Source organism: Podarcis filfolensis, assembly GCF_964270895.1.
Source record: "Podarcis filfolensis genome assembly, chromosome: 3".
In the NCBI taxonomy this organism is placed as follows: domain Eukaryota; kingdom Metazoa; phylum Chordata; class Lepidosauria; order Squamata; family Lacertidae; genus Podarcis; species Podarcis filfolensis.
Window position 1 is genome coordinate 122,499,003 of NC_139606.1, and position 26,381 is coordinate 122,525,383.

Below are 26,381 nucleotides of genomic sequence, written 5' to 3' on the forward strand. Positions count from 1 at the left end.
AGGGCTGCTCAGCTCTGAGTGCTGCTTGCGCCACAAGCCCCAGACCAGAGGCAGCTCACATGGCCACCCCCTTCCAACCTTGCCGGGGTGGGGGAGTGTCACATGTCAGCCATGGATGGGGCACCAAAAGCATGATTCTCCAGACCAGCTGAAAACCAGCTGCTGGGAAGTGCCAGTGGGCAGAAGGCTTGCAGGCTTCCCTTACGGCATCAGGTTGGCCACTGCAACTGGGCCCAGTGGTTCTTATCTGAGCAGAACACCCCATCTGTGCCCAGAGACAGGGTCACCCTCCTTGTATACCAACACGCACACAGATGGAGAAGATGGTCCCTTTGGCGAGGGAGGGAGTGGTTTCAATCCTGAGTGTGGTGCTGGGGTGGACAAAGGGGTTTCAACATCCCTGCCCAGCCCAGCCCCAGGATCAGCAGGAATGTGACTCGCTCCAGGCAACGGACAGAGTGACCCCTCCAACCCTCCGTGTTTTTCCTCTGAGAGTTGCTTTGGCTGCTTCCAGTTCTTCCCTTCAGCTGGTTAGAAAGATGGCAAGAGAGATGTAGAAACGATAACATTTAATTAGAAAGGAGGAAGGCTCCAGGGTCAGGTCCTGGCTGCGTCACTGGAAGGAGAAGTTGGTGCCGGGCAGCCCCCCACACCACTGGTTGATGAACTTGAGCACGTCCTGGCAGGAGGGGTTGTGGGACATCTGCAGGAGAGGGCGGGAAAGTCAGGGCAGGGTAGGGACCAGGCCAGACTCTGGATCCCCCACCACCACCACACCACTCTCCCTCTCACCTTGACCGCCATCAAGAACTTGTTCCAGCTCTCCTTGTTGGCCTCTTTGCCAGGGCGCTTGAATTCCACCTTGTTCCGCAGCACAGGGTAGCCTGGCAAGGGGCACGGAGATGAGACCAGTTGGAGGCGCCACGACAGGGCACAGCTCTCCCCCAACAAAGGCAGCTCCCTTGGGAGCTCCGCTGGGGCAGGGACAGCTGCTGCCCCTGGGCTCTGCGCATGGAGATGGTGTGGACCCCCTCTCTGGCTCAGGCTGGGAGGCCTCCCCAAGAGACTCGCAGAAGACCAGCAAACTAATCTGCGGGTTGCCATCTGATTGGATTTTATTCTGATCCTGATCTGATTTGAGGATGTATTTTAATTGATTGTCTGATTTTATGTTAATGTGTTTTACATTTGATGTTAGCCGCTCTGAGCCCGGCTTCGGCTGGGGAGGGCGGGATATAAATAAAATTTATTATTATTATTAACCCTTGACTGAGGCTCAAGGAAACACACTTGCAAGCAGCTAATCTCTCAGTGCATTGAAGGCAGGTAGAGATGATTTGGGTATAAAATAATGCATGGCATGGGGGACAGAGGAAAGTTTTTCTCCCTCTCTCACAACACCAGAAATTGTGGATGCCCAGTGAAGCTGAATATTGCTAGATTCAGGATGGGGAGAAGCCAGTCCCTGTTCACGCAGAGCATAGTTAAAGTGTGGAACTCCCTCCTGCAGGAGGCAGGAGCGGCCACTAAGCCGAACGGCTCTGAAAGAGGACGGGGCAAATCCATGGAGGAGAAAAAGGCTCTCCAAGGCCCCCAGCCACAATGGCTCTGCTCTGCCTCCACAGTTGGAGACAGAGATGCTTCTGAATCCCAGTTTCTGGAAACTGCAGGAGGGGAGAGTGTTGCTCTGGTGCTTGAATCTATTTGGCTCCTGTGAGACGAGGATGCTGGACTAAGTGGGTCCTTGGCCTGAGTCAGCAGGCTCCTCTTACTTTCGTACAGGACGGGGGCACAGCAGTGGCCACCCCCAGCCAGCCAGCCACCTGGGACGCACGGAGCAGGGGGCAGGGCTGGGTGGCCCCCAGGGTCCCCTACGAGGGTCCTGTTCCCCCTCACCTGTGATCAGGCAGGGCAGGGAGCGCACGCCGGTGCTGGCTGCCACCAGAGAGGCCTCGTAGGTGTCGCGCTCGTCGCGGGGCAGGACCTGCTCCAGCCGCTGGTCCATGGAGACGGTCAGGACCCAGTCGCGGGTCTCCTCACGCTGCTCCTCCTGCCATGGGGGGGGGGAGTGTAGGGGCCTCTCAGATGCAGGCAGGCCGCAGGGCAAGGGCAGGGTGGGGTGCAGGGCTGCCTTCCCCTCTGTGTCCCCCCCAGGGAGCACCTTCCCTCCCCCCTCCCTCCCTCCGGCTGTCGCTGGGCACCCACCGAGACGTGCTGCTTGGCAGGCAGTGGCACCTCAAAGGGGATGTCTGTGTTCTGGAAGTCAGAGTGGTCCAGGGCGTCCAGAGAGCCCTCCTCAATCGCCTGGGCAAAGCAGACACAGGAAGGGCTTTTTCTTACCAAGGCCGTCCCCTCCCCCCCAAGCCCCCTTCCCAGCCGCCTCCAAAGGAAACACTCACATCCGTCAGGTCCAGAAAGTGATTCAGGAAGATGAAGGCCATGTTCTCCCACCCAACACCCTGCAGGGAGACAGGGGCGGCGTGAGAGGCTGCTCTGGCTGCCCTTCCTGCCCCTGATGCTGCCAGCTGAGGGATGCCAGCCTGGAGGGCGGGGAGGGCGGAGGGATATTGGGGGCAGCCCAAAGCACTCTTGCCCGCTGGTTGTGCTGGAGGTCCCAGGCTCCACCCCATCCCTTGCCTGGCAGCCGGATCAGAGGCTCCTGGGCCAGGCAGACAAAGGTGGGGGAAGGAGCCACCTCAGAACAGCAGTGCTTGGGCAGCCGCCCAAACCCCGAGATGGAGCAGGGGCTAAGAATGGGGGTGCCGGGGGCAGGCGGGGGTCCTCATCCCGTCACAGCACACAAATTCTTTCCACCTGCTGGGGGGGGGGATAGGTGAGGGTGGAGGAGTTGAATGGAGCTGCAGCTGCTCCAGGGTCCTTTCTGGCTGGGGTGGTGCCACTGAGCCCTGGAGGCTGCTCTGGAGGGAGGTCTTTGGGCACAGGGGACCAGGAGAGGCTGGCTCCGATGGCTGCTGTGTGGCTCAGAGGGTGGAAGGAAAGGCCAGTGGGAGGCAACAGCCTCTTGGGTCCCCAACTGGGCTCTTGGCGCCCCTCAGGGGAGGATGGGGCTGACTGGCCAAAGCCCCATCCCCGGGAGGGACCCCCAGCCTCTTCCCCCAGCCTGGCTTCAGCTGCCTGCTGGACCCAGGCGCCCCCTGCCCCGCCTCTTGCCTTGGCTGCTGACCCGGCTTCATAGAAGGCCTTGTCTGCGGGGATGAGCTCTGTGTGGCGCAAGAGGGCGATGGAGAGCTTGGCTGCCACCGTGTCCTGGAAGCAAAGGGACAGTCGTCACCCTCCCTCCCCATCGCTCGGATCCCACCCCACTGGCCTCCCACCTCGGAGGAAGGTCCCCCGGACCCAACTGGCTGCCTCTGGCCCTCGGGAGCAAAGGATTCTGGGCCAGGGGAGAGCTGTGGTCCAGGATGTGAACCTCCTTTCATGGGAGGAGAAGCAGCTGACAGTCTGGCTCTTTCCTCTCTTCCTCTGGGGAAGGAGGAAGCGTGGATGGGAGAAAACCAGAGCTGAGGGCAAGACCTTCTCCCCTTCTCCCCGCTCTTTGGGCCCCCGTCGTTCTCTCACCAGCTGCTTGATGCTCTGGGCGGCCGACCGCGTGGCATAGTAGTGCGCCACCACCAGCATGGTCTCAAACTCCTCGTGCGCCGGCGTGTTTGCTTCGCTGGACTTCACAATATTCTCGCACTGTGGGGAGAAGTGCCACTGGGCTTGGCACACAAGGCAGGGCAGTCGGGGGGGAGGCCCTTTGCTGCCTTCAATGGGAGGGCCAAGAAATGCAAGCAGCAACTGCAACTGCTGTATTCCCAGAATCATGGAATTGCAGGGTTGGAAGGGACCACAAGGGTCATCTAGTCCAACCCCGGGCGTGCAGGAATCTTTTGCCCAAAGTGGGGGCATTGCAGGGGGTTGGGCTAGATGACCCTCGGGGGTCCCTCTCCAACTCCTCATTTCTATTACTCTGGTACAGGATTTTCTGCCTCAGAGCAGAACGTGTTTGGTGGGAACCTGGATGCTCCCCCCCCCCACAGAGCGAAGCAAACCCACAGCAGGGGAGGAACCTCCATCTGGCAGGCCTACAGAGGTCCCCATTTGGCCCGGAAGGCGGTTCAGCCCAAGCAAAGATGCAGTGGAGAACCTTAAACTGGGGGGGGACCCAGGATCTGCCCCCCGGCCCCAGCCAGATCCCAGCCCATCCTGAGGCACTTTTGCAGCCGCTGCCGCCGCTCTCACCAGGTTGAAGAGGACGTCTCGCAGGTCGGCCCAGCTGTGATAGGCCTCTGCGCAGTTCATGCCAGGCACGTTCACCATCTCCACAAAAAGCCGCTTGTAAATGTTGAAGTTCTGAGGGGAAAGGAAGGAGCGAGAGGGGCAGCGGGGGCAGCTCAACTGAGACGGGACCCTGACCTGCTGGAGGGTCTCTGCTCTGGGGGTCAGGTGCACCGCCTGTCCCTTGCCCGCCCCACTGCTGCAGGACCCACCTGTCATTTTGATCTCTTTCGCTGACCATGGCAGCCTGGGCTGGCACAGCCAAGCTCCCCTTTGCCCTACTGAGAGGAGAAGCCAGAAGGACGCTGCAAGGCTGCCCCAGGCCCACCAGGCCCCTCTGCCCTGCCCTTGCGTGGGTTGGGCAGGCTTCATTTTGCCTGTGCCTCTTGCGACTCAACCCTGTCATGGGCACAGGCCAAGGGCTGCCCGGCCAGGCTTCCCATAGGCAGAGCCCACCGGGGGTCTCCACTTACCTGGGCATTGGAGGGAGCGCCGTGCTGGACGTAGAGGCTCAGAGCTTTGTCCCAGCAGCCTTCGCGGATGAGGTGGGTGGCATAGAGGGCCACGTACTTGTGCAGCACCTTGTAGTTCTGCAAGGGGGAGAGGGGAACACACAGTGGGCTCCGAGGGGCGGAGGCCAGGCCCCTTCTTTGCTGGTGGGGCCCATGCTCAGCATCTCCCCTTTCCTGGGGGTGGGGAGAAGGGGAAGACTGGCCAACCCCTCCCCGCAAGTGACCCAGGCTCCCAGCTGCTCCGGTGTGGGAAGTCGGAGGCCAGAGGTTGCGCCTCCCGCAGCCCAGAGGGAGCCTACTCCCAGCCCCTTGATTGTGGGCCTTTGCCCCACATCCCAGCACCTTGCCTGCCCCACAATAGCGGGTGGAGACACCGGCCAGTAATGCTGGGTGGGAGCTCTTGGCTGCCGGAGAAACCGAGGCAGGTTTGCTGCTGAAGGCAAGCGCCCCCCCATCCACCCCTCTGGGTCCCTGCCCCATACCTGCTTGGCAGCTGTCTCCAGGCACTTCTCCCACTGCTCCCTCTCCACGTACATGTCCAGGGCGGCCATGACATCAACTCCCACCAACTGCCGGAGGGGAAAGGAAGCGCTGACCAGATGGGCCAAACCAGCCTGGGCCTTGCTGGGTGGGCAGCCTCCCCAGAGCCAACCCAGAGGCACAAAGACCCCCCGAAAGGCCCTGACCCTGGGCTTGGCTGGTTAACCACGCAGCTCTTCCCATGGCAGGTCTCAAAACCCACCACCAGGGGCATGTGGGGCAGGCTGGGGGTCAGTTCCTTAGGAGGCCCTTGGAGAAAGCTCTCAGCCATTTGCAGCCTGAATGTGTGGGGTGCAGAGCCCCCCAGGGAACAAGAGGGGCTGGCTGTGCGTTTGAAATCACCCCCCCCAATCTCACCGAGTCCACCTTGCCCTGGTCCTTGAGATACTCCTTGTAGTGTTGATCCACGTACTCCTCGTACCTGCCGCAGGGGAAGGGGCTGTCACTTGCAGCCGGGCAGAGAAGGGCCCTTGCAGCTCCCTGGGGCCCAACCCAGCCTCTGGGCCCCAAAGTGAAGGGCTGGGCCCTCTGGAGCAGGCAGGAACCCATCCAGACACCCCCCAGCTCTTAGAAGTAAAGCACGGAGGGGAAGCAAGGGGGTCTGCTGGGCACCCCACCCCATGCGCAGCTCTTCAACGGCTCAGGACTATAAACCCAGACCCGGCGACTGTCATCCAAGCCCTTCTTCCTCATGAGAGGTCCAGAGGGTGGCAACATGAGAAGGGGCCTTTTCTGTGGTGGCTCCCCAATTGTGGGATGCACTCCCCAGGGAGCCTCACTGGGTACCTTCACTACAGATCTTCAGGAGCCAGGCAAAAGCGATCCTCTTCTCCAAGCCCTTTGGCCTTAAGCTATCTGTGGGCTCTCACAGGGTGTTTTTTACATATTATTTCAAAGGGGTGTGTGCGTTGTTTTCATTTAAATGTATTTATGTGGGATTTTGTTCTCTGCAAGTCACTTTGAGTTGTCTTTGGCAAGAAAAAGCAACCAATTAATCATAGTACAGTGGTACCTTGGGTTAAGAACTTAATCCGTTCTGAAGGTCCGTTCTTAACCTGAAACTGTTCTTAACCTGAACACTTTAGCTAATGGGGCCTCCTGCTGCCGCCGTGCCACCGGAGCACAATTTCTGTTCTCATCCTGAAGCAAAGTTCTTAACCTGAGGTACTATTTCTGGGTTAGCGGAGTCTGTAACCTGAAGCATCTGTAACCCGAGGTACCACTGTGGTGGTGGTAGTAGTAGTATTAGTAGTAAATTAAATGCTATACTGCCCTCAGGGTGGTTTACAATAATAAAAACACAAAAATACGTAACATAGTAAGCAGTGCAACACCCCCCAGTTCATATGGCGATAGGCGAATATTTCATAAATAATAACAGCAATAGGTCAGACACCCTGAGCTGGAGGACGCTGAGGGCTACCTCAGCGGCCCTGGCTGGCCTAGAGGGAAGGGGGTTTCCTGGGGGATCCCCCCCCCAGCCTACCTGGGGTCCAGCTCCTTGGCCACCCGCTTGGCTTTGTTCCACTCCTCTCCCTCCATGAAGGCATCTATGGCTTCCTTGATGAGGTCCAGGTTGAGGTAGAGCTCGGCTGCCTGGGAGGGCAGAGGTGGGGGGCTCAGCCGGGGCCAGGAGTCTGGAGGCCCCCCCCATGGTTCATCCCAGGCCAGCCCCCTCCCCCAAGAGATGCCCAGCCCCTGCAAATCCTGGCCCTTCCTTACCACGTTGAACTTCCCAATGCTGACCAGCTGGGGCCCCACCAGCCGCATGACCTCGATGCTCCGCGGCTGGCCAAGGAACTTGATGGACAGCTCAGCCGCCTGCAGGGGGGGGGGGGGGAAGGCACAATCACAGACCTGTGGGGTTGGGAGGGGCCCCCAGGGTCATCTAGTCCAACCCGCTGCACCACAGGGATCTCAGTGACAGCATCTCGGACAGACAGGCGCCCAATCTCTGCTAAAAGTCTCTGGCGAAGGAGAGGACACCGTTTCCCCGGTGAGTTGGGCACCGCCCTCTGGCTCCAGAGGCCCCCATGGGGCCTGGCAGGGAACGGATCCTGCAGCGAGAGCAACACGCACCTTCATCCAGCACTTCTCCATCAGGGGGTTGTTTCCGGGGTCCCGCACCTTCAGGTAGCAATCCACGGCCCGGGCAAACTCGCCCGCCTGCTCCCACTCTCTCGCCTGCTCCAGGATCCCCTCCACGCCCCTGTCGGCCAACAGCACCCAAATCAACGCCCGAGGACGGGGGAGAGGAGGAGAAGCGCTCAGGGGTCCCTGCAACCCACCCCCCAAAAGAGCAGACTTGTGGAGGGCGGCTCTTCACTGATTCAGGAACCTTCGCCCTGGACAGGTTCCAGGGGTTTCAGGCCAGGCTCTCTGCCATGCCCTCCTCGGCTCCCTTCTTAATCTTGCCGTGTTGGAGGCTTGAGTCACACAGATGTCTTAGGTGGAAACAAGAACTCCCAGAACTGTCAAGTTGGAAGGGTCCCCCAAGGGTCATCTAGTCCAGCCCCCGGAAACGCAGGGCCTGCAACTAAAGCCTCCCCGGGCAGGCACTCATCACAGGCGTTGGGGGCAGGCAGCCTCAGTGGTGGAGGAGGGGGCCGGGCCGTTGCTGGACCCCAGAGCAGCAACTGGGTGCAGGCCTTTAGCTGAGATTCCCGCACTGCCGGGGGCTGGGGGTCCCTTCCAACTATGGTTCTAGGCCCCTGGGAACAGCTGGGCAGCCAGGTCACGTGCCCCCCTTTGCTTGCCTGGGCCCCTTCTTGGCCACCTCCTGCTCATACTCCTCCTGCAGCGCCTCCAGGTCTCCCGGCAGGAACTCCTTGCAGACGCGCAGAGCGTCACTCCACATGGCAGCCTCCTGGAGAGAGAGCCAGGGCAGGGTCACGGGATCCCCTCCGGCCTCAGCGTCTGGGGAGGAGGGAGACACCACGCGCCACCTCGGAAGGCGGCTGCCCCAGAGCAACGGTGCCCTGCGAGAAAGGCCCTCTGCCAGGGCCCAGAGCCTGGCACATGTACCCTCCCCGCCCTCCTCAGCCCGCTACCTTGTAGTGCTTCACGGCCAGGTCCAGGCGCTGAGCCCGCAGCAGCAGCGCCTCGGCCTTCTGGAACTCCTTCTGCTTGAAGGCGACGTCTGCCTGGCCCACCAGCACAAGGACCACGCTGTCCGGGTCGTGCGCCTCGGCCACTCGCTGAGCGGCCGCCCAGTTCTGGGCATGGGCGTACCTGGGGGAGCACACAGGGTCAGGGCGGGAAGGAGAGGCGGCCGGGAGAGGAGCCACAGAGGGCATCCTCCCAGGTGGCCGAGCCAGGCGTCTTGGGGGACGGGGGCGGCACTCACATCAGAACGGCCTCCTTGGGCTTCCCGGCCTTCACAAACTGGACTTCAGCCTCCTCAAACTTGCCCTACATGCAGAGGGGGGGGGATTAGCCTCTCTCTCTGCCCAAGAGAGCAGCTTCCCCACCCGCCTTCCAGGCAGGGTCTCCTCCTACCTCATCCTCCAGGAAGGAGCCGTATTTGAAGTGGATCTCTGGCAGCTTCTGCTTCAGGGAGAGCCTGGCCAGCTCAAAGGCAAAGTCAAACATGCTAAGGAGGAGCAAGGAGAAGATAAGGGGCTGGGCAGTGGAGCCACCACCCACAGGCCCCTGCTGGGAGGCAGCCCCAGGGAGGACAGGGTCAGGGGGGCCACTGGGGGGTGTTGGAAGGACCCTGCCCTACCCAGCCACGCCTGCTGCAGCAAAGCTAACTATGAGGGGCATGTGGGCAGAAGACGGCACTGAAGCCCTTCTGCCTTAGAATCACAGGGCTGGAAGGGACCCCTGAGGGTCATCCAGCCCAACCCCCAACGCGGGACTCGCAGCTGAGGCCATTCACTCACTTGTTGTCGGCTGCGTGGTCAATGGCCATTTCCAGGAGCCCAAACTTGTTGAGGAGCTTCACGGCGGCCTCCCCGCCAAGGCTCTTCGCCCACAAGAAGGCCACGTGCTTGTGGGAGTTTGCCCCACCGTGAGCCTTGGCCACCTGTCTCAGACCAGGGCAGAAAGGAGGCCACGGGTCAGCAAGCTTCCTGCCCCCCAACTCACTGCCCAAGGCAGGATGGAAGGCCTCCCACCCGCCTCTCTCTGTGGGGTTTGCAGCCAAATCACAACTGTGTTTTGCTAGACAAGCAGAGGGCGAGAGCACAGAGAGTTCTGAAACTCCCCAGAAAGGACCCTCTGTGTGACCCACTTTCCTTGCCTTCTCTGGGCAGGAATTCTGTAACCAACGAGATAATCCTTTAACTTCCTTCCGCCTCTCAGGAGACTGTCTTTTCACCACACTTCCAAGCTAAGCAAACGTGCTTTGCTGCAGCTCTTTTTTCTGCATACTGCTTTGCTGCATTTGCTGCCTGCACTGAGTAAGTAAACGTTTTTGTTTGTTTGTTTGTTTGTTTATCTTGCTAAAAACAAATGTCTCATTCTCTGTAACAGGGGTGAAGAGATAGAGGTCAGCAGACCACAAATAAAGGGGATAAAAAGGTGCAATTGCCTAATTCCTAAGCTTTAGCAAACTGCAAAACCTTTAAGTGTTTTACTCTGCTAAAATGCTTCACAGCCCATTGACTTTTTGTATTTCTCCCACACATATAGGATAGGAGGGATTAATCTACAAATTAACCCTCAATCCTTCAGTTATGCTGTGAACCACCCTGCGATCTACAGACATAGGGCAGTACACACATTTAATAAATACCGTATTTTTCGCTCGATAACACGCACCCGACCATAACACGCATGTAGTTTTTAGAGGAGGAAAACAAGAAAAAAAATATTCTACACGGAACAGTGGATGTATGATTTTTGTGGTTCATGCTGTGGCCACAGACATGTGATCTGATGGTGAGTTTGGGGTAGCCCAATGCAAAAATCCTGAGGATCTATGTGGATCTATGTTTGTAACCACGTTTTTGCACCACTGCGGCCCCAGGCAACAGTGGGTGCGTGATTTTTTTGCTGCAAACTGTAGCCATGGACATGCTATGTGATCTGATGGTGAATTTGGGGTGACCCAGTGCAAAAATCCTGAGGATCCATGTGGATCTGTGCTTTGTAACCACGTTTTAAGTGGGGAGGGAAGGAAAAGTACTCAAGGGACAAGGAGCACGCGTGGAGCAAGCTCTGCTTCTCTCCCTCCTCCTCCCCCCCTTAGCGAGCTGAAAAACTTTGCTGGAGGGACAGAGAGCCTGCTTGCTTTAAAGGAGCCTACCGAACAGGAGCCGCTTACACTCGTGTAAGCGGCTCCTCTCCCGTTTTGCTCCTTTAAAGCAAGCAGGCTCTGCTTCTCTCTCTCCTCCCCCCCCCCCCCTTAGCGAGCTGAAAATCTTTCCTGCTATTTCCAGCAAAGCGGGAGGAGATACAGAGAGCCTGCTTGCTTTAAAGGAGCCAACCGGACAGGAGCCGCTTACACTCGTGTAAGCGGCTCCCCTCCCCTCCCGCTTTGCTCATTTAAAGAAGCAGGCACTCTGTCCCTCTCTCCTCCCCATTCAGTGGCTCTTCTCCTGCTGGAAACCACGGAGGTCGCTCCGTAACATGCACAGACATTTCCCCTTACTTTCTAGGAGGAAAAAAATGCGTGTAATGGAGCGAAAACTACGGTAATAGTAATAAATACCGTATTTTTCGCTCTATTGGACGCACCGGACCACAGGACGCACCTAGTTTTTAGAGGGGGAAATCAAGGAAAAAAATATTATTCCCCCCCCCAGCCCCAAAGAGCAACGGACAGGCTGCGCGCTTCCTCTTTAGCCTTGAGCAGCATCTTTAGCCTTGCACAACGGGATGGATTGTGCCCGCTATCCACCGGGGCTGGACTAGATGACTCCTGGGGTTCCCTTCCAACCCTGCAATTCTGTGACCTCGGAAGTTGTTGGGGGTCTCCACCACTGGAGGCTTTTAAGCAGTGGTTGGGGGACCATCTGCCTGGCGTTCTTTAGCTGTGATTCCTACATTGTGAGGGGGCTGGGCTAGATGACCCTCGGGTGGCCCTCCCAACTCTATACAGTCCTGCACTTCTGCGGCAGGAGATCCACAGCCACTTCACACAATGCCCACTCCCAATTTTCATTGGAGAGACATGTGGCTTCACTGTCTAGGTAGGTACCCCCCTACCTGCCACTCTTCCCTCACCCCACTTAAGCCGAGGGGATTCCTGCCCAGAGAAGCTCCCAGGTGAGGCAAGGGTTAAGATCTACCTCTGGTAAATGGCTTTGTATCCTCCCTCTTTCCCTTTTCTCTTCTTCTTCTATGCTCGTTCCTTCTCTTGTGTTTTGTTTAATCTGTTTTTATTGTATACTAAAATAAAAGCTGCAAAGTTTCCTTTTTTATAATAGTCCCCCCCCCCTCCAAACTAAAACGTTAATCTAGATAAAAACACTGATCCAGAGGAAAATAAAGGGGGTGGAGAAAGGACGAAAAAAGAAAAAGAGGTAGAGATAGAGAGATTTTTTAAAAGTTGGCTTCTTTAGCCTTGTGCAGCCTCCCGCGGCTGGAGAGGCGTGCTAGGAAAAGGGGAAGCACGGGCAGCGAGCGGGATGGATCGCGCTCGCTGCCCGGGCTTCCTCTTTAGCCTTGCACAGCCTCCCGTGGCGGGAGAGGCGCGCAAGGCTAAAGAGGCTGGAGAGGCACGCCCGGGCTTCCTCTTTAGCCTTGCACAGCCTCCCGTGGCGGGAGAGGCGCGCAAGGCTAAAGAGGAAGCCCGGGCAGTGAGCGGGATGGATCGCGCTTGCTGCCCGGGCTTCCTCTTTAGCCTTGCGCAGCCTCCCACGATTGGAGAGATTGCGCAAGGCTTTTCTAGAGGAGGGAGAAGGGACTGACTGGCCGCGTCAGTCCCTTCTCCCTCCTGGGGAAAAGCCCGCAAGAGCCGCGCGAAGCTTGTGTGTGGCTCTTCGGGGCTTTTCCTGCTTGCCTCCCCCCCCCCCGCATTCGCTCCATAGGACGCACAGACTTTTCCCCTTAGTTTTTAAGACGGAAAAACTGCGTCCTATGGTGCGAAAAATACGGTAAATCCCCCCAGGAGTAAGCCTGTACAGGGCATGGGGGCGGGGGGGGGGGACACGGGAACCAACTTTCCTCCAACACCCCCTTTGGACAGGCTAGAGCAGAGCTTGCCAAACTTTTCATGTTGGTGGCACACTTCCTAGACACGCATCATTTTGCAACACAGCAATTCAGTTTTCCTAGCAAACTGGAGGTTAACTTCACCCCTTTCCAGCCCCAGGAGGAGAGCAGGAACACATCTACACACCGCTGCCACTGGCGTAGCTCACCCTACTGCCACCTGGGATGGACGGGCACAGGCACGGCTGGGAGAGCGCACCCGGGGGGGGGGGCGGCACGGAGGGAGCACAGCTGGGGAGAGGGGCAGCAGGAAAGGAAAGCCCTTCTCTCCTCCAAGCCTGGCCCGGGAGTGCTCAGCCTGGTGGTGCCGAGCCATTGTGCAACACACAGCCCAGCGGGGGGGGGGGGGGAGAGATGCAGCCGCTTCCTCTCCCCTCTGCTGCTTCCACACAGACACACCCGCCAGGCATGACCCAGGAGTGGAACTGCCTAGTGCCGGAGCCACCTCCTCCCCAGGCCTCCATCGTGGCCCGGCCCCGGCCTCAGCCCTCTCGCTCTTCTGCCCTCTCGCCCAGCCCAGAGGTGGAACGTGGTGCAAGTACAGGCTGAGAGGAAGAGCCGCCGCCACCACCAGCAGCCCAGAGGGCAGCCGGGTGCAGCTTGGCCTTGCCTCCCTGGAGCTGTGCCACCCTCCCCCCATGTGCTGCCTAGTGCGCCCCCGGTTAGCTCCGCTGGTGAGTGCAGCAGACCCGCTAACGTGTCGCGACACTCCGTTTGGACCGCTCTGGGTCAGAGCGATGGCTCAGCCCATTGCCCCCATAGAGCAGTGCATGCTGGGAGCTGCCCTTGCTTACCCGATAGGCTTCGTCCCACATGCTGTTGACGCGGTACATGTTGACGCTCGCCTTCCAGTCCTTGGCCTCCAGGTAGTGATATTCCGCCTCCTGCAGGCGCCCCTCAGCTTCCAGCTCCTGGGGCACAAATAAGCCAGTGACGCCCCTTGAGCCTGGCTCCTCCTTGCCCCCCTCGCTGTCTTCTACCTACCTTGCCCAGGTGGAGGTGAGTGTCGCTGAGCAGGTCCTTGTGGTACTTGCCCAGCAAGCGGATCATCTCGTCGTACATCTTGCACTTCTTGTACATGGTGATAGCCAGGTCCGGCTCGTCCACCGTGATGAAGAGCCTGGGGAGGGCAGAACTGGGCACTGAGGGCGAGGCCCCCGAGGAGGAGGGTGTGGGCCCCCCACCCCAGCAAGCAGCCTGCGCAGCACCCACCTCTCGGCCTCCTTGTACTTGCCCTGACGCTCCATCTCCTGGGCCTGCGTGATGTACAGCACAGAGACGTCCTCGGGCCGCATGCACTTGGATGCCAGCTGCAAGGAGAGTCGGGGCTGGGAGCAGGCGCCAGAAGGAAGGAGGGACCCCTGCCTCCCCCCACCGCAGGAGAGAAGAGCACCCCCAAGAATGCCCGCCACTGGGGCAAACAGGGCCAGCCAGTCCAAATGCCACCCCTTCCTTCTCCTTCTGCTTCCCAGAGACCAGAATAGAGAGAGACCCTGCAAGGTCTCTCAGTGCTTTCATTGTGATTTCTGCCCTGCAGGGGGCTGGACTAGATGACTCTGGGGGTCCCTTCCAACTCTACCAGTCTATGATTCCAGAGGGCCTCATAGCTGCAGCTCAAGGAACAGCCAAAGGACACCATCTGTGACTCCTGCACTGCCTGCCATGAAGGCCTGGCTGTGGATCTGTGGGTTTTGATGGCCTTCTGCAGCTGGAGCCTCCGAGTGGGATGAGTCCCCCGAGCGCAAACCCTCACCTTGTGCGCCTGCTCCCAGCGTCCCGCCTGCGTGTACATGTCAATGGCCTCCTTGCTGTGGTCTCCCTTGACGTACAGATCCTCCGCTATCTGGAGAAGGAGGAGGAAGGAGGTTCCTGTCAGGCTCCTGCCCACAGGACAACTGCTGGTGCTCGGGGCGCTAGGGAGGAGGCTCTCACCTCATACTCCTGCAGAGCGGCATAGTGCTGGGCGACGCGGAGGTAATACTTGCTGGCCGTCTTCTTGTCCTGCGTCTCCAGGATGTAGATGGCCTTCTTCCACTGCCGTGCCCCAATGGCTGCCTCAATGGCCTTGATGGCGCACCTGCACCATGGAACCGAGGAATTGGAAGGGCCCCCCAGTCCACCCCCCCCTGCAAGGCAGGAATCACCTGGAAGAGGCCAGGCTTCTCCCCAGGGCCAGGTTCCCATGGCAGGAGAGAGGAGCCCAGGGCAGGCCCTGCCAGCTGCAAGGGGGAGGCTGCAGGGCGGGCAGGCAGGCAGAGTGCCCCCACCCAGCTGCCTTTGTACCTGGCCTCAATGTAGTGGTTGATGGCAGCATCCAGCTGCTTCTGCTGCACCAGGTGGTCCCCCCAGGCCTCCTCCAACTTCACTACCTCGGCGGGGAAGACGGAGCGCGCCAACTCCACGGCTGCAGGGAGGGGGAGGGGGAGACATGGGCAGGCAGCCTGGGGCCAGGATGGGGCCTGGCCCAGGACTAGCACTCCGGGGAGCAGAGAGGCAGCCAGGGCTGGGGAAAGCAGGGCAGCCAGCCTGGGCAGGAGGGGCCACAGCTGCAAATCACAGGCCAGACCCAGCAGCCTCCACTGCTGTTCCTCCTCGGGATCAAGGGAGGGGGAGCTGTGCCCAAGGACTCTGTTGGCTTCTTTTGTCTCGTTCAGGGGAAAGGGTGTTGGTCAACTTTAAATAAATATATGAAATGCCCGCCCACCCACTGGAGCTGGCCTGGGGAGGCCCCACAATACCTTTCAGGAAGGAACTGCCCTTGCGGTAGCACTCCAGGGCCCTCTGGGGGTTCCGGATCTTCTCAAAGAGCTCCCCAGCCTGAGATGGGGGGGCGGAGAGGGAACAACAGGTGGGTCTTTCAGAAAGGTGAGCAAGCGAGGGGCTGGGGTGGTGCGCATGCCCTGTGCCCAGGGGCGAGGGTGGGGCCAGCCGGGGCAGGACGCTCCGCATGCCTTCTGAGGAGTCTGCCTGCCTCCTCCCCTCGCTGCCTTACAACTAAGGAGGCGGCGGCAGGCAGACCATTTGGGGCAGCGCGAAGCCTGCCGGCCCCCAGCCACCGCGTCACTCCCAGGAGAGACACGTGGCTCGGGTGCACTGCAGGCCCCGCCGTGAATGCTGCCCGGTATTTTGTCACCCCCCTCAGTGGTGACACCCGGGGTGATCTGCCCCCACCGCACCCCTTCCTCCGCCCCTGCCAGAAGGGCTCCGGGGTGGAGCAGGGAGTGAGTCTGCAGGCGCCCGCGTCTCCCCTCCATGCAGCTTCTCTCAGCCCTCACCTGCTCAAAGAGGTCCCCTCGGATGAGGGCCGTGGCGATGCGGTTGACCAGGTCGGTGTTGCCCAGCAGCTCCTCGCGGCCCGTGGCCAGACGTGCCGCCTTGGCCGGCAGCCCTGCTTTCAGGTAGAGCCCGATGGCCGCCTGCAGGTCCCCCTGGCCCTCCTGCACCTCCGCCGCCCGCTCCTCCTGCTGGGTCTGCAGCAGCCACTCGTAGTAGCCCTGGCGCAGCTTCTCCAGCGCAGGGTGGCCCTGTGGGCAGAGGGAAGGAGGGTGGCAGCACACAAGGGGCCTGGCTGTGAGGGCTCCCCAGTGGCCCCCTCCCCAAACACCTGGCCCCCTACCTTGGCCTCGGCCACCGAGATGCACTCGTCCCACATGTGGAGCTCCTGATACATCTCCATGGCTTCCTCCACAGCGTTCTGGAGAGAGGAGAGGAGACAGCCCAGCGTGAGGGGGGCATGGGGGACTCTGGAGCTGCCCACAAACGCCCCCTGCCCACTTCTGGGCTCACCTGCTCCAGGAAGATCATCTCCGCCAGCTTGTAGTTCTTCTCCAGCATGGCCAGGCGGACACGCACCTGGTAATAGTCTGTGCCATCCCCTCCCTAGAAGAAAGCGGGCAGCTCTCAGCCAGGTGGGATGCCAGGACAGGGGGAGGGGCTTCTGCCGTGGGCAAGAAGGGCAGGGCAAGGGGCAGCACAGGCACCTCCTGGCAGGGAAAGGGGCTGTGGGGGTTGCGGGATGGAGGCGAGGCTGGGGAGGAGCAGGTCAGGAGCACAGAGGGGCGCAAAGAGGCAGGCCCCCCGCCCCGGGACCCACTCACATATTCCTTGGCCACTTGGTCAGCAATCTCGTTGGTCTCGTGGAGGAAGCGGGCCTTGGAGACGTGGCCCAGAGCAGCAAAACACCTGGGGGGGGTGGGGGCAGAGAGAGACGCTGTCATGGGGGTCATGTGACAGTTTCTGCAGCCTGAATCTCTTGCAGAAGCAGCAATGGGGAAGGGTGTGGTGCAGGGTCCGCTCGCCCATCCTTGCCCCACACAGAAACACGAATGAGTGGATGACATGGGCAGAGGTGCAGCTCCCTTTGGAGGTGAGGATGAGCAGAGTCCCAGGACGCCTGGTTGGCGTGTAGAACCAAGCAAGGCTGTTTTCTGCTGCAAAGGGGCAGAGAGCCATGAGGAATCCCCCGACCAGCCCCCAGGCTGCTGCCTCACTGCCCTTGGGCTGCCAGCTGCTCTCTGGGGCCAGCCCGGCCTCTTCCCCCCTCCCCACAGACCTCTCTGCAATGTGCAGCTGCTTGGCCTCCAGAGCCAGGCGGCTCAGCGTCTTCCACATGGCCTCCGTCTCGGCAGACATCTCCAGCGTCTCCAGGAAGGCAACAGCCCTGGGAGTGGAAGGCAGAAGGGGGTGAGGATCGGGGCCGCTAACAGGGAGGGGGAAGCCCAGCTGGACAAAGGAACTTCCTTCCTCCCCCCCCCCCCATGAATTCATTATGAAAGCTTTTTTTAAAGTTCATAAAGCCTTTTTGAATCATGCAGTAAGGGAAGCGGTGTATGAAGTACGGGGGAAATGTAAAATTTTATGAGAACAAAAAGCACCCTGGTGGCTCAAACCCACTGGAGGAAATATCCTTAAAAAAGCAAATATGAGAAAAGACTGTGTATCTTATAAAGAATTATTAATAGCAATAGATCATGAGTTGAAATTAAAGACGTTTAAAGCTATAAGAGGTTTATTAACTGATTGTTTACATTACCATCAACTTAATGATATAGTTAAGATGATCCTAGATAAAGGTTTTCTATACTATATGCGATCGTATAGTGAGGTAATACTCCACAATTCATAATAATAATAATAATAATAATAATAACAACAACAATAATAATTTTATGTTTTCTACCCCACCCATCGGGCTGGATTTCTCCAGCCAGATGGGCAGCTTACAGGAGTCTATCTATCCCTTGGTCTCCACCCCTTCTGTTTCTTCCCATATTGCTCCATCTCTGCCAAGGCCTTGCCAGGACTGTTCCCTGGCCGGTTCCAGCTTCCTGCTGGTGACGCAGCCCCCCACTCCCGGTCTCCTCTCCCAGCCACCCACCTGTGGTAATCGCCGTCGTCGATGGCGGTGCCAAACTCGATCAGCCCTTCGTCCAGGGTGTAGGACACGGTGTTGACCCCCTCGGTCACGATCACCTCCGTCTTGCCGTTGCTCCTCTCCAGGTCCACGATGTCACCCTGCCGGGAGCCAAGCCCCAGGCTTTAAGCCCTGCCTTCTGCCCCACCCGGGGCCCTCTCAGCCCTTCAGGACAGAAGCTGCCTCACCTTCATGGGGAACATGGTCACTCGCTCGGGGGTGTCGATGTTGTACCACACGCAGAGGCTGTTCCGGTTCTGGGCCACCACCACGTCGCTCCCGGGGACCCACTGCACGTAGGAGCAGTAGCTCAAGATGGTGGTCTTGGTGGCGCTCTCAATGTCGTAGAGATGCAGCTGGGGGGGCGGGGGAGAAGAGGCAAGGGATCAGCGGGGGTGGGGAGGGAGGCAAGTCCGCCGGCCTTCTGTGCCTTCAGCCCCCCCTCCACCCCTGGCCTCCCGCTCACTTTCATCTTCTTGTCCCGGAAGAGCAACTTGTGCCCGGTCTCATTCAGCTCCAGCCAGTCAATCTTGCTGTCGTGGCTGACGGTGCCAATATTGTAGCTGCCCACGAGGTCCACTGAGAGGAGGCAGAGAAAAGGCAGGTGGCTCAGGAGAGGCGCCTGGGGCAGCCTGAAGCACTGCCAGGGGGATGGGGAGTTTTGGGAAGGGGGTCCTCGCTCACCTGTCGCTATTGTTTTGATGTCCACCAGGTAAGCCAGACGCTTGTTTTCCTCCATTCCCTGCTGCCTCCTCTCATTGATGCGGACACTGGGAGAGAGAGAAAGGAAATGATACAGGGGGGGGGGGCGCTGCTCCCTCTTCTTCTTCCCCATGGGAGAAAGAGGGCCTCCTCACTCACCTGATGAGATGGGGGTTCATAAACTCCGTGCGCACGGAACCCAGGATCTCATTGCTCCCATACTCCACCAGGGTCAGCTCGCCTGCGTTGAATATCATGCAGACCTAGGGAAAAGGAGAGGTTGGGAGAAGGAAGAAAGGAGCCACCCCTGCCCCACAAAAGAGGCCCTGCGGTGTAGGGAAAAACCCCCAGAGCAACCCACGGGGCTACCCTCCCCCAATACCGTTGCTTTCCTTGCAGACCCGCCAGAACCTTCATCCTTGGAAGGAAGGAAAAGGCTTCTTCTTGTACTACTGCAGGCCCTGCCAACTTACATTCTCATTGTCGAAGAAAAACTTCTCATTCCCGCCAGATCCCTGCCAGGCGACCTGAGAGAGACAGGGGAGAGGGCAGGTGCCCATGAGCTCCAGGCCAGGCACACCACCCCTCAGCAAGGCTGCCCCATCCCCCAGCCCACTTCCCGCCAAACAGACCCAGAGACCCCCACTGCCCTCCCACCAAGCTGTGCATCAGCCAAGCCGCCCCACTTGTCTGCAGTCCTCTGGGCTCTCTGGGAGCACGCTGGTGCTCTCTTGCGTCAGGAGCCCATTGGGAGCCTGCCAAATTCCTCCCCGCAGGCGCAGGATGCTCACCTCGCTGAGCTTGGTGGAGCTGAGGTCCCCCAGGAGCAGCGTGTCGGAGGTGTGAGCCACCAGGTAGCGCTCCTTCCCCAGGATCTTCACCTCGTCAATCTCATAGCCATAGTGGGATTTCAACACCACCCGCATCCCGGTGGAGAGGTTCTTCACAATCACCTAGGAGAGGGGGATGGGTGACACAGCTCAGATCCTCTCCTTCCTCCCCTGGCACACACAAGGGCAGCTTGCAGCGGAAGGAGATGGCCGGTCCCTTCCCCGCTCTGCAGCCCAGAGGAAAGCAAGGCTGGCTGACAGGAGGGGCAGAGCAGCTCTTGGGCCAGGAGGAGGCAGCCCCCTTCCAAGGAGACAGCTGCTTCCACAAGATTCCTGTTTCCAAAAGATGCTGATGGAAGAAATTGCATTTCATGTTTGCGTGCATGGTTGTTTCCTTAAAGAAAATGTATGTTCCAAAATATTTGGTTGAGAACCTTCAAGGATAAACAAGTAGAAAAGGTGGGATTTAATAATAATGATAATGATAATATTAATAATGTTAATAATAATAATAATTTTATTATTTATACCCCACTCCTCTGGCTGGGTTTCCCCAGCCACTCTGGGCAGTTTCCAACATATATAAAAACATGATAAAAACATCAATCCTTAAAAGCTTCCCTAAAAAGGGCTGCTTTTAGATAGTTCTTTATTTCCTTGGCACCACAGGGAGGGCACCACTACTGAAAAGGCTTTCTGCCTGGTTCCCTGTAACTTTGCTTCTTGCAGTGAGGAAACCAGCAGAAGACCCTCGGGGCTGAGCGATGGGGGTGGAGACGCTCCTTCAGGTATACTGGACCGAGGCCGTTTAGGGCTTTAAATTTGAGTCATATGGGAAAACGCCAAACAGAAGAAGATTCCTGTGGCACCTTAAAAATTACCACCCTGGTGGTGGCAGGAGCTTCTGTGGGCTCCAGCCTGGAAAAGCAGAAGGGACTGGAAGTGAGGCTCTTCACTTGCCCCAGTGAGCGAGAGGGAGAATGGCCAAATGAAGCCTGAGGGGCTACAATCCATTCAGAAAGATTTACTTTAACTACATCAGCAGAAGACTAGTGAGTGCATTTTAGTTTATGAAAGACCGAATCAATATATCAAAGAGGAAAACTAAGTGCTCATAATACGTAATTGCATCTTGAGAGCAGATTCTAAGAAATGATTAAGTAGCTATTACATGCCAGGTTCACAACATACAAGATTATAATGAATCCTAGAATGGCCCAGCTAAACTCTGCCAGCCCTCTCATTAATAAGCTGACTCCATGATCCCAGCTGCCCTAATTAGTTTAATTAGCTGCCTTTGAGTTTAAGAGAAGAACATAGCTACCAATCAAATCCCAGGGAAAAGGCTCCCGGGGTCTTTGCCACAGGATCCAGAAAAATCCAAACACAATATTAGTCGAGGCAAAAAGCAAAGAAAGTAGTGTTTTAGAATGAAAATAGTGAAGCCTGAACCAACTGAAATTTGGTGAGAGAAAAGGACAAATAGGAATGCAGAAAATCTGGGGTGACAAAGGAGGATCATGAAAAAAACTGCACTCAATGCTACAACCTGAGACTTCCTCAGAAAGGGGTGGCTTTGAACAAAGCTGGATGGGCATCTTTCAGAGATTTGGAGCCCAGCTGGCCCTTTCTTGGAGTTCTTGCTTTGATCTTGCTCCTCCGTCCGTTTGGGAAATGGCTCTTACTCATTTTGAGTCAACCTTCTTGGGCCTGAATATTTGGCTCATGAACAGTTTTGGATGGACACAGCTTTTATTTTCCTGAAAATTGGCTTGGACCACACTATTTAATACAATTTTTTGGAACAGAGCATAGTCTCTGCAGTTTGCTCATCACTCTTTCAGCCCCTTAGCAAATCAAGGACCTTGCTTGCATCTTGATCTGCAGCAAAACTGACCTTTGCTTAGAGAACATTTTCTTACACCTATCCTGAGTAAGAGCAGCAAGGATTAAAAGGAGCAGGACAGGCCTTCCTCTGGGCAACCTGCCCTCCCTCCAGCAGCAACCATGTGCTCTTCAGCAGCCCCCTCCCCTTTCTTCTACCCCACAGTCCATGGCCAGAGCCCACCACTGCAGCCATAAGTCACTACCCTACGGCCGCAACACATACCTGGCTAGGCCCCACGTAGGTCATCTCAAACTTGTTCTTGTAAATGCTCCTGCGCAGGCAGCAGTCAAACTGCTCCACTCCGCCACAGAGGGTGCCCTGCAGGAACAAAAGCCTTTTCAGCCCACAACCCCTCAGACCCTTCCTGCCCGCCAGCCCGAGACGCCCTGCAGGGAAGCTGCATCAAGCGGGCATGATCCGGCAGAGAAGGCGGCCTGTCCCACTCACCGCGCAGAGCCGCGAGCCGTCCCGCTTCCAGGCCAAGGCGGTGATGGTATAGAGGTGAGGGATCTCCTTGGGCTTGGCTTCCTCCCAGGCACTCCGCCGGGGGCTCCAGTTCAGGACCCTCAGCCTGGGGAAATCAAGGGGGCAGGCAGTGAGGGTCCGAGGGGGAACAGGCCTGCCCCCCAGCGCAGCGCCCTCCCCCCCCGTCCCGGCCCTCCGGCTCAGCCGCACCTGTCAAAGCTGCCGATGACCACGGACTGGCCCCCTGGGCTGGCTGCCGCCACCGTGAACTCTTTCTCGGAAGAGTCCCGGCTGTAGTCGAAGGTCTGGATGACGTGGCCCTCCTTCCCGTAGGCCACCATCTTTTTGTCGCAGCCGGCGGCCACAATGCTGTTTGAGGCCCAGGCCATGGCGTAGGGGGGGCAGGGGTGGATCACCAGCTTGCCCTGTCCAGGCACCAGGAGCAAGAAACAGGGAGCAATGAAAAGCCGGAGGGAGAAAAAGATCTGCTCCCCCTGGTGCTAAAGCCAGCTGAGACCCCTAGGCAGCGGCAAACTCTCTGCTCTCCCCACCTAGCTCAGCCAGGGGATGGGGTTGCAACACCTGACCTTTTGCTTCTCTGAATGCCAGGGGAGGCCTGCACTGCACCACTAGGTGCAGGTGGGAAACCAGGAGGGCAGGACTTTGGTGTGATAGTAGGCGTTGCTGGAGGATGGTGGGGGCAGCCTTGCTGGGACTAATCTCCCCCCGCTTCATTTAAAGCGCTTGGTACAAGCAAAGAGCACACAAGGGCTTTGAAACAAGCATGAGAGAGAGACCCCCATGAGCTCCCTGCTGAAAGCAGCCCCTCCCCCCACCTCGGCAAAACGGCTGCTTGGGAATAATTCTCCCCTCTCAACAACACCTCCCCAAACCGAAGGTGCTCTCTGGGGCCCTTCCATGCCTCAGAGGCAGCCAGTGTGACCAGTCTCCTTAACTGGAGGTTTTAAAGCAGAGGTTGGGTGCATTTTGTGCATTGCAGGAGGGTGGCCTAGATGACCCTTGGGGTTCCTCTCCCTCTATAATTCTATGACTCCCCCTGCCCTGGTCTCCGCGCAGGCTTGGTCTAGGTGGGGGGGGGAGGGGCTCCTGAGAGAAGAGAGCCTGCCTGCACCTGTGACTCCCCAGAGCCTTCATCGTCAAAGAAGTAGCGCACGATGGTACCGTCTGCGTGTCCAGAGAGGATTCCCTTCCCTGAGATGCTGTGCGGCAGCAGGAGGAGGAAGACAAAAGGAGGTCATCAGGGAGCCCCAGCGGGGCCTTGCCCTCAGGGCAGAGAGATGAGGTGGGGAGGGTCAGGGCTGCCCCGTGGGGCTTCCTCCCCCTCCCACACTCACTTGGAGGCCAAGGAGACAACGTAGGAGTCTGTCCCATAAATGGTGGATGATTTGTTGGTCTTGGTGTTGGCCAGGCGAACCTTCCAGAGAGAAAAGTCTGGTCAGCCTTTGAGGTGCAAGGGAGCAAAGCAAGAGGAGAGGCACCTCCAAAACCCCCCACTCCCTCCAGGGCAACAAGCCAGGGAGAAGACAGAGCCCCGGGAGGCGTCAGGGCCAGGCTCTTTCCCACTCCAAGAGCTAAGAGGTGGAAGCCCGGTAGCCAGGCCACTCCTACCTTGCCCTCAACAAGCCCAAAGACGATGGTGTTTTCCTCCGGCCACAGCAAGCAAGTGACAGCGCTCTGGTGGGGAACAGGGCAAAAAGAAGGGGGTCAGCAGGAGGAAAGCAGGCAGGTAGGAGGCCCAGCTCCACCTCTGATGGGCTGCTCAAGGAGGAGGAGCTGCAAAGAGGCACCTGACTCCTCTGAAGGAGGTGTCTGGAAGAGGAGGCTTCTCTCACAGAGCCCTTTTGATGCTGCCCCCTCCCCTCCAGCCCACAAGAGAGTGGGGGTCCTGCCCAGCAGGAAAAGGGAGGACAGGAGAGAAGAGAGAAGAGACTTTGTCTCTGAATCACGTTGGGACCAAGACTGGTTGTCTGCGCTTGGCCTTGGCTTGTCTGGACTGAGCTTTATCTGCAACCCTGTTGGTGAGTTCTTGAGTGAAAGGCTCATGTTTTCTGTAACTGGGAACCACCCTGGGCACATCCCCTGGAGTTTGCTAACTCCCAACTGCCCAGTAATGAAAACCTGGAGGTGAGGAGGCCCCAACAGCAGCCTTGAGGGTCCACGCAGGCACATGGAGACTGGGTGCTGGGTCTTACCGTCTGAATGAATTTGTTGCAGATCACCTTCTTGTCCCCCCTGAAGAAGAGCAAACAAAGAGAGAGTCATCCTCAAAGACTACTGTGGTTCCAGGAAACATGTCACAGGGCTGCTAAGGCATCCCACTGGATCAGATAATGCAGAGCATCTAGCAGTAAAGAACGCCCCCTCAGCTCTGCCCCATAGGAAGTGAGGCTCCAGAGAGGAAAGCAAGCCTCCATCAGCAACAGCCACCTGGGCTATGAGTGCAGGCAGCTGTCCTTGCAGCAGCAAGGACACTACAGAAAAGGCCACTGTGAGAGAGAATGCTGGACTCTTCCATCCTCTTGGGATGGAAAGGGAGTGGGAAGAAGTGGGGAAAGGGGCCACCCCAGATTGGTCTCCCCACACCATGCAAAGACTCTTACCATTCCTCCCCAATCTTGTAGACGAAAATTATGTTGTCCGTCTGCCCAACAGCAATCTTTGTGGAATCTGGGGAGAATGCCATGCCCTTCACCACATAGCTCTTCCTGCCATACTAGGGGAAGAGAGGACACAGGGATAAAGGCGGGAGTGAGGACCCATTTTGAGACTCCACAGACTCACTTGCCATCGCCACAGTGAGTAGTCGTGTGTATTTGGTTTAAGTTGCTTTGCAAGTTTACTTGCTACTGCCTTCAGCTGTCACTGAATTGTCCCTGGGTTTGGGAGGGCTTTGGGGGATCATTCTGCCCCCTCCAGCAGAGCGCCAGGGCAGCCGAGAGCACACACGTGTGGCAAGCTATGAGTTCAGAAGCTGCTCTTGACCTGACGGCTGGGAGGCGTCAACACCTTTATCCCATAGTTTTGTGTTGCCCAATGACAGTTTTGCCTTTTGACTGGCTCCAGGTACAGGAAGTCCCAATAGCTCCAGTGCCATTAAACACTTTTCTCCTGATGTTGCGTATCAGCTGAATTACTGCCACTTGGGTGAGTATTTGTGTGAATGCGTGAGTGTTTGAACCTCTTGGTACCAATGTATTAATGTATACTTGACTATATGAAATAAATGTTATATGAGAAGTGTATAAACCCCGATCTGGTCTCCGATGTGTCTTACTGAAAATCCTATAGCATACGGGATATCACTTGTCTCTCTGGATTTCAAAAGAACCAAGTTACCACAGTTTGGTGACACTAGACGCATTTTTCAAAATTATGTTTCTGTCCTACCTCCCAAAGGAGCCCAGCGCTGGCCACCAAGGCTGCTTGTCTCTCCCCCACCCCCTGGGGCTCAAGACTGAACCCACAGGCTCTGCAGCAGCCCCTTCTTGAGGCCAAGGATGGGGAGCAGCCCTTGCCCTCCAGGTGTTGTTGGACTCCAAACTGCCACCAGCCTGAGGTGTGGGGCACAGCCAGTGGAGGGGACGGACAATGCAGTTCAGCCATATCTGGGGGGGACCACCCTGGCTTAGGGCAAGTCGCCTGCTCTGTGTGTCTCTTTCCTTGAGGGGCTTGAGGCGGGACCTGTTCCCCGGAGGCTCTGGGGGTCACCCCCCCCCAACAACGACCGGGGCTGTTAAAAGGGCTCAGCTGCCAGAGCCATGTCTCCCGGGGGCTCCGATGGCGGCTCCCCTTGGGACTGAGCAGGGCCCGGAGCCTGAGTCGCGGGGGGAAGCGCTGGCTGAGCTACCTTGGGGTCGGTGGGCTTGGTGGAGAACTTGTCCCGCCGCTCGCCGTGCTCGTCGTAGAGGAGGACCACGCGGTCCACGGTGCAGACGGCGAACTTGGCGTTGTTGGGGGCCCACGCCATGCACGTGACCTTGGCGGCCCCATCCTGGGAGGAGGAGGAGGAAGATGTCGAGGCTCAGCGACGCCGCTCAGGCCGGAGCAGTCACGGCAGGCGCCGCCCCCAAGAGGGCCCCGCACGGCGGGTCCGGGACTCTGCGCCCCCCCCCCGCCCCGGGACCCCCTTCCCCGCCTGGCCCGGCCCTCTCTCTGGGCCGCCCCCCCCCCCCCGGAGGCTGATGCTGGCGGGGCCGGGGCGGGCGTCTCCCACCTGCGGGGTGAGCAGGGTCCGGACGTGGCGCAGCTGCATCGCCTTCCCGTCCCCGCAGGCCGCGCGGCGTCTCCGCCCGTTGCCCCAGCAACCGCCCCGGGAAAGCGGCCGCCTCTGATGACGTCGCCGGCGCCGCAGGAGGAGGGGCGCGCCGAGGCCCAGAGATCAACTAAAGGGCAGAGTGGCGCCCGCCCCCATCTGGATGGGGATTTCCGGGCTCGCGCAGGAGGAGCTGCTTGGGGCGGGCGGAGTTCTCCTCCGAGTCCTCCCGGCCCCTCTCCCTTCCTCCATCTCTCTTCCCGTTCCTATCTCTGTGGGTGAGGGTGCTGGCCGCGCATGCGCCCTGGCCCAGCCG

At 58.4% G+C, this 26,381-nt stretch overlaps 1 protein-coding gene across 1 annotated transcript; it reads right to left on the minus strand.

Annotated features, from left to right (window-relative positions):
• Positions 1-552: 552 nt before the first annotated feature.
• On the minus strand, positions 553-26,349 carry IFT172 (intraflagellar transport 172). The gene is made up of 48 exons (XM_083606278.1): positions 26,027-26,349; positions 25,661-25,804; positions 24,414-24,526; positions 24,006-24,045; positions 23,422-23,487; positions 23,148-23,227; positions 22,925-23,012; positions 22,003-22,217; positions 21,775-21,898; positions 21,550-21,645; positions 19,401-19,562; positions 19,083-19,136; positions 18,769-18,872; positions 18,592-18,677; positions 18,374-18,486; positions 18,096-18,263; positions 17,872-18,008; positions 17,047-17,154; positions 16,592-16,676; positions 16,281-16,373; positions 16,111-16,188; positions 15,770-16,018; positions 15,233-15,311; positions 14,778-14,898; positions 14,427-14,571; positions 14,248-14,337; positions 13,707-13,804; positions 13,479-13,614; positions 13,289-13,405; positions 9,218-9,360; positions 8,832-8,925; positions 8,680-8,744; positions 8,384-8,564; positions 8,090-8,199; positions 7,413-7,542; positions 7,056-7,154; positions 6,820-6,929; positions 5,691-5,754; positions 5,276-5,362; positions 4,755-4,871; positions 4,246-4,356; positions 3,580-3,699; positions 3,172-3,267; positions 2,400-2,459; positions 2,206-2,304; positions 1,897-2,050; positions 793-884; positions 553-703 (listed from the first exon to the last, which is right to left on the minus strand). The coding sequence occupies exons 1-48, from the start codon at positions 26,063-26,065 to the stop codon at positions 614-616; spliced, it is 5,250 nt and encodes a 1,749-aa protein (XP_083462404.1). The 5' UTR covers positions 26,066-26,349; the 3' UTR covers positions 553-613.
• Positions 26,350-26,381: the final 32 nt, after the last annotated feature.

Bases quoted from the DNA above. Each gene is read 5' to 3' on its own strand.
- IFT172 (XM_083606278.1), bottom strand. From the start codon at position 26,065: ATGCAGCTGCGCCACGTCCGGACCCTGCTCACCCCGCAG. The intron at 18,487-18,591 runs GTGAGCGAGGAC...GCCTCCTCTCAG, and splicing joins CATCAAAACAATAGCGACAG to TGGACCTCGTGGGCAGCTAC. The intron at 8,926-9,217 runs GTGAGTGAATGG...GCTCCTCCTTAG, and splicing joins GACCACGCAGCCGACAACAA to CATGTTTGACTTTGCCTTTG.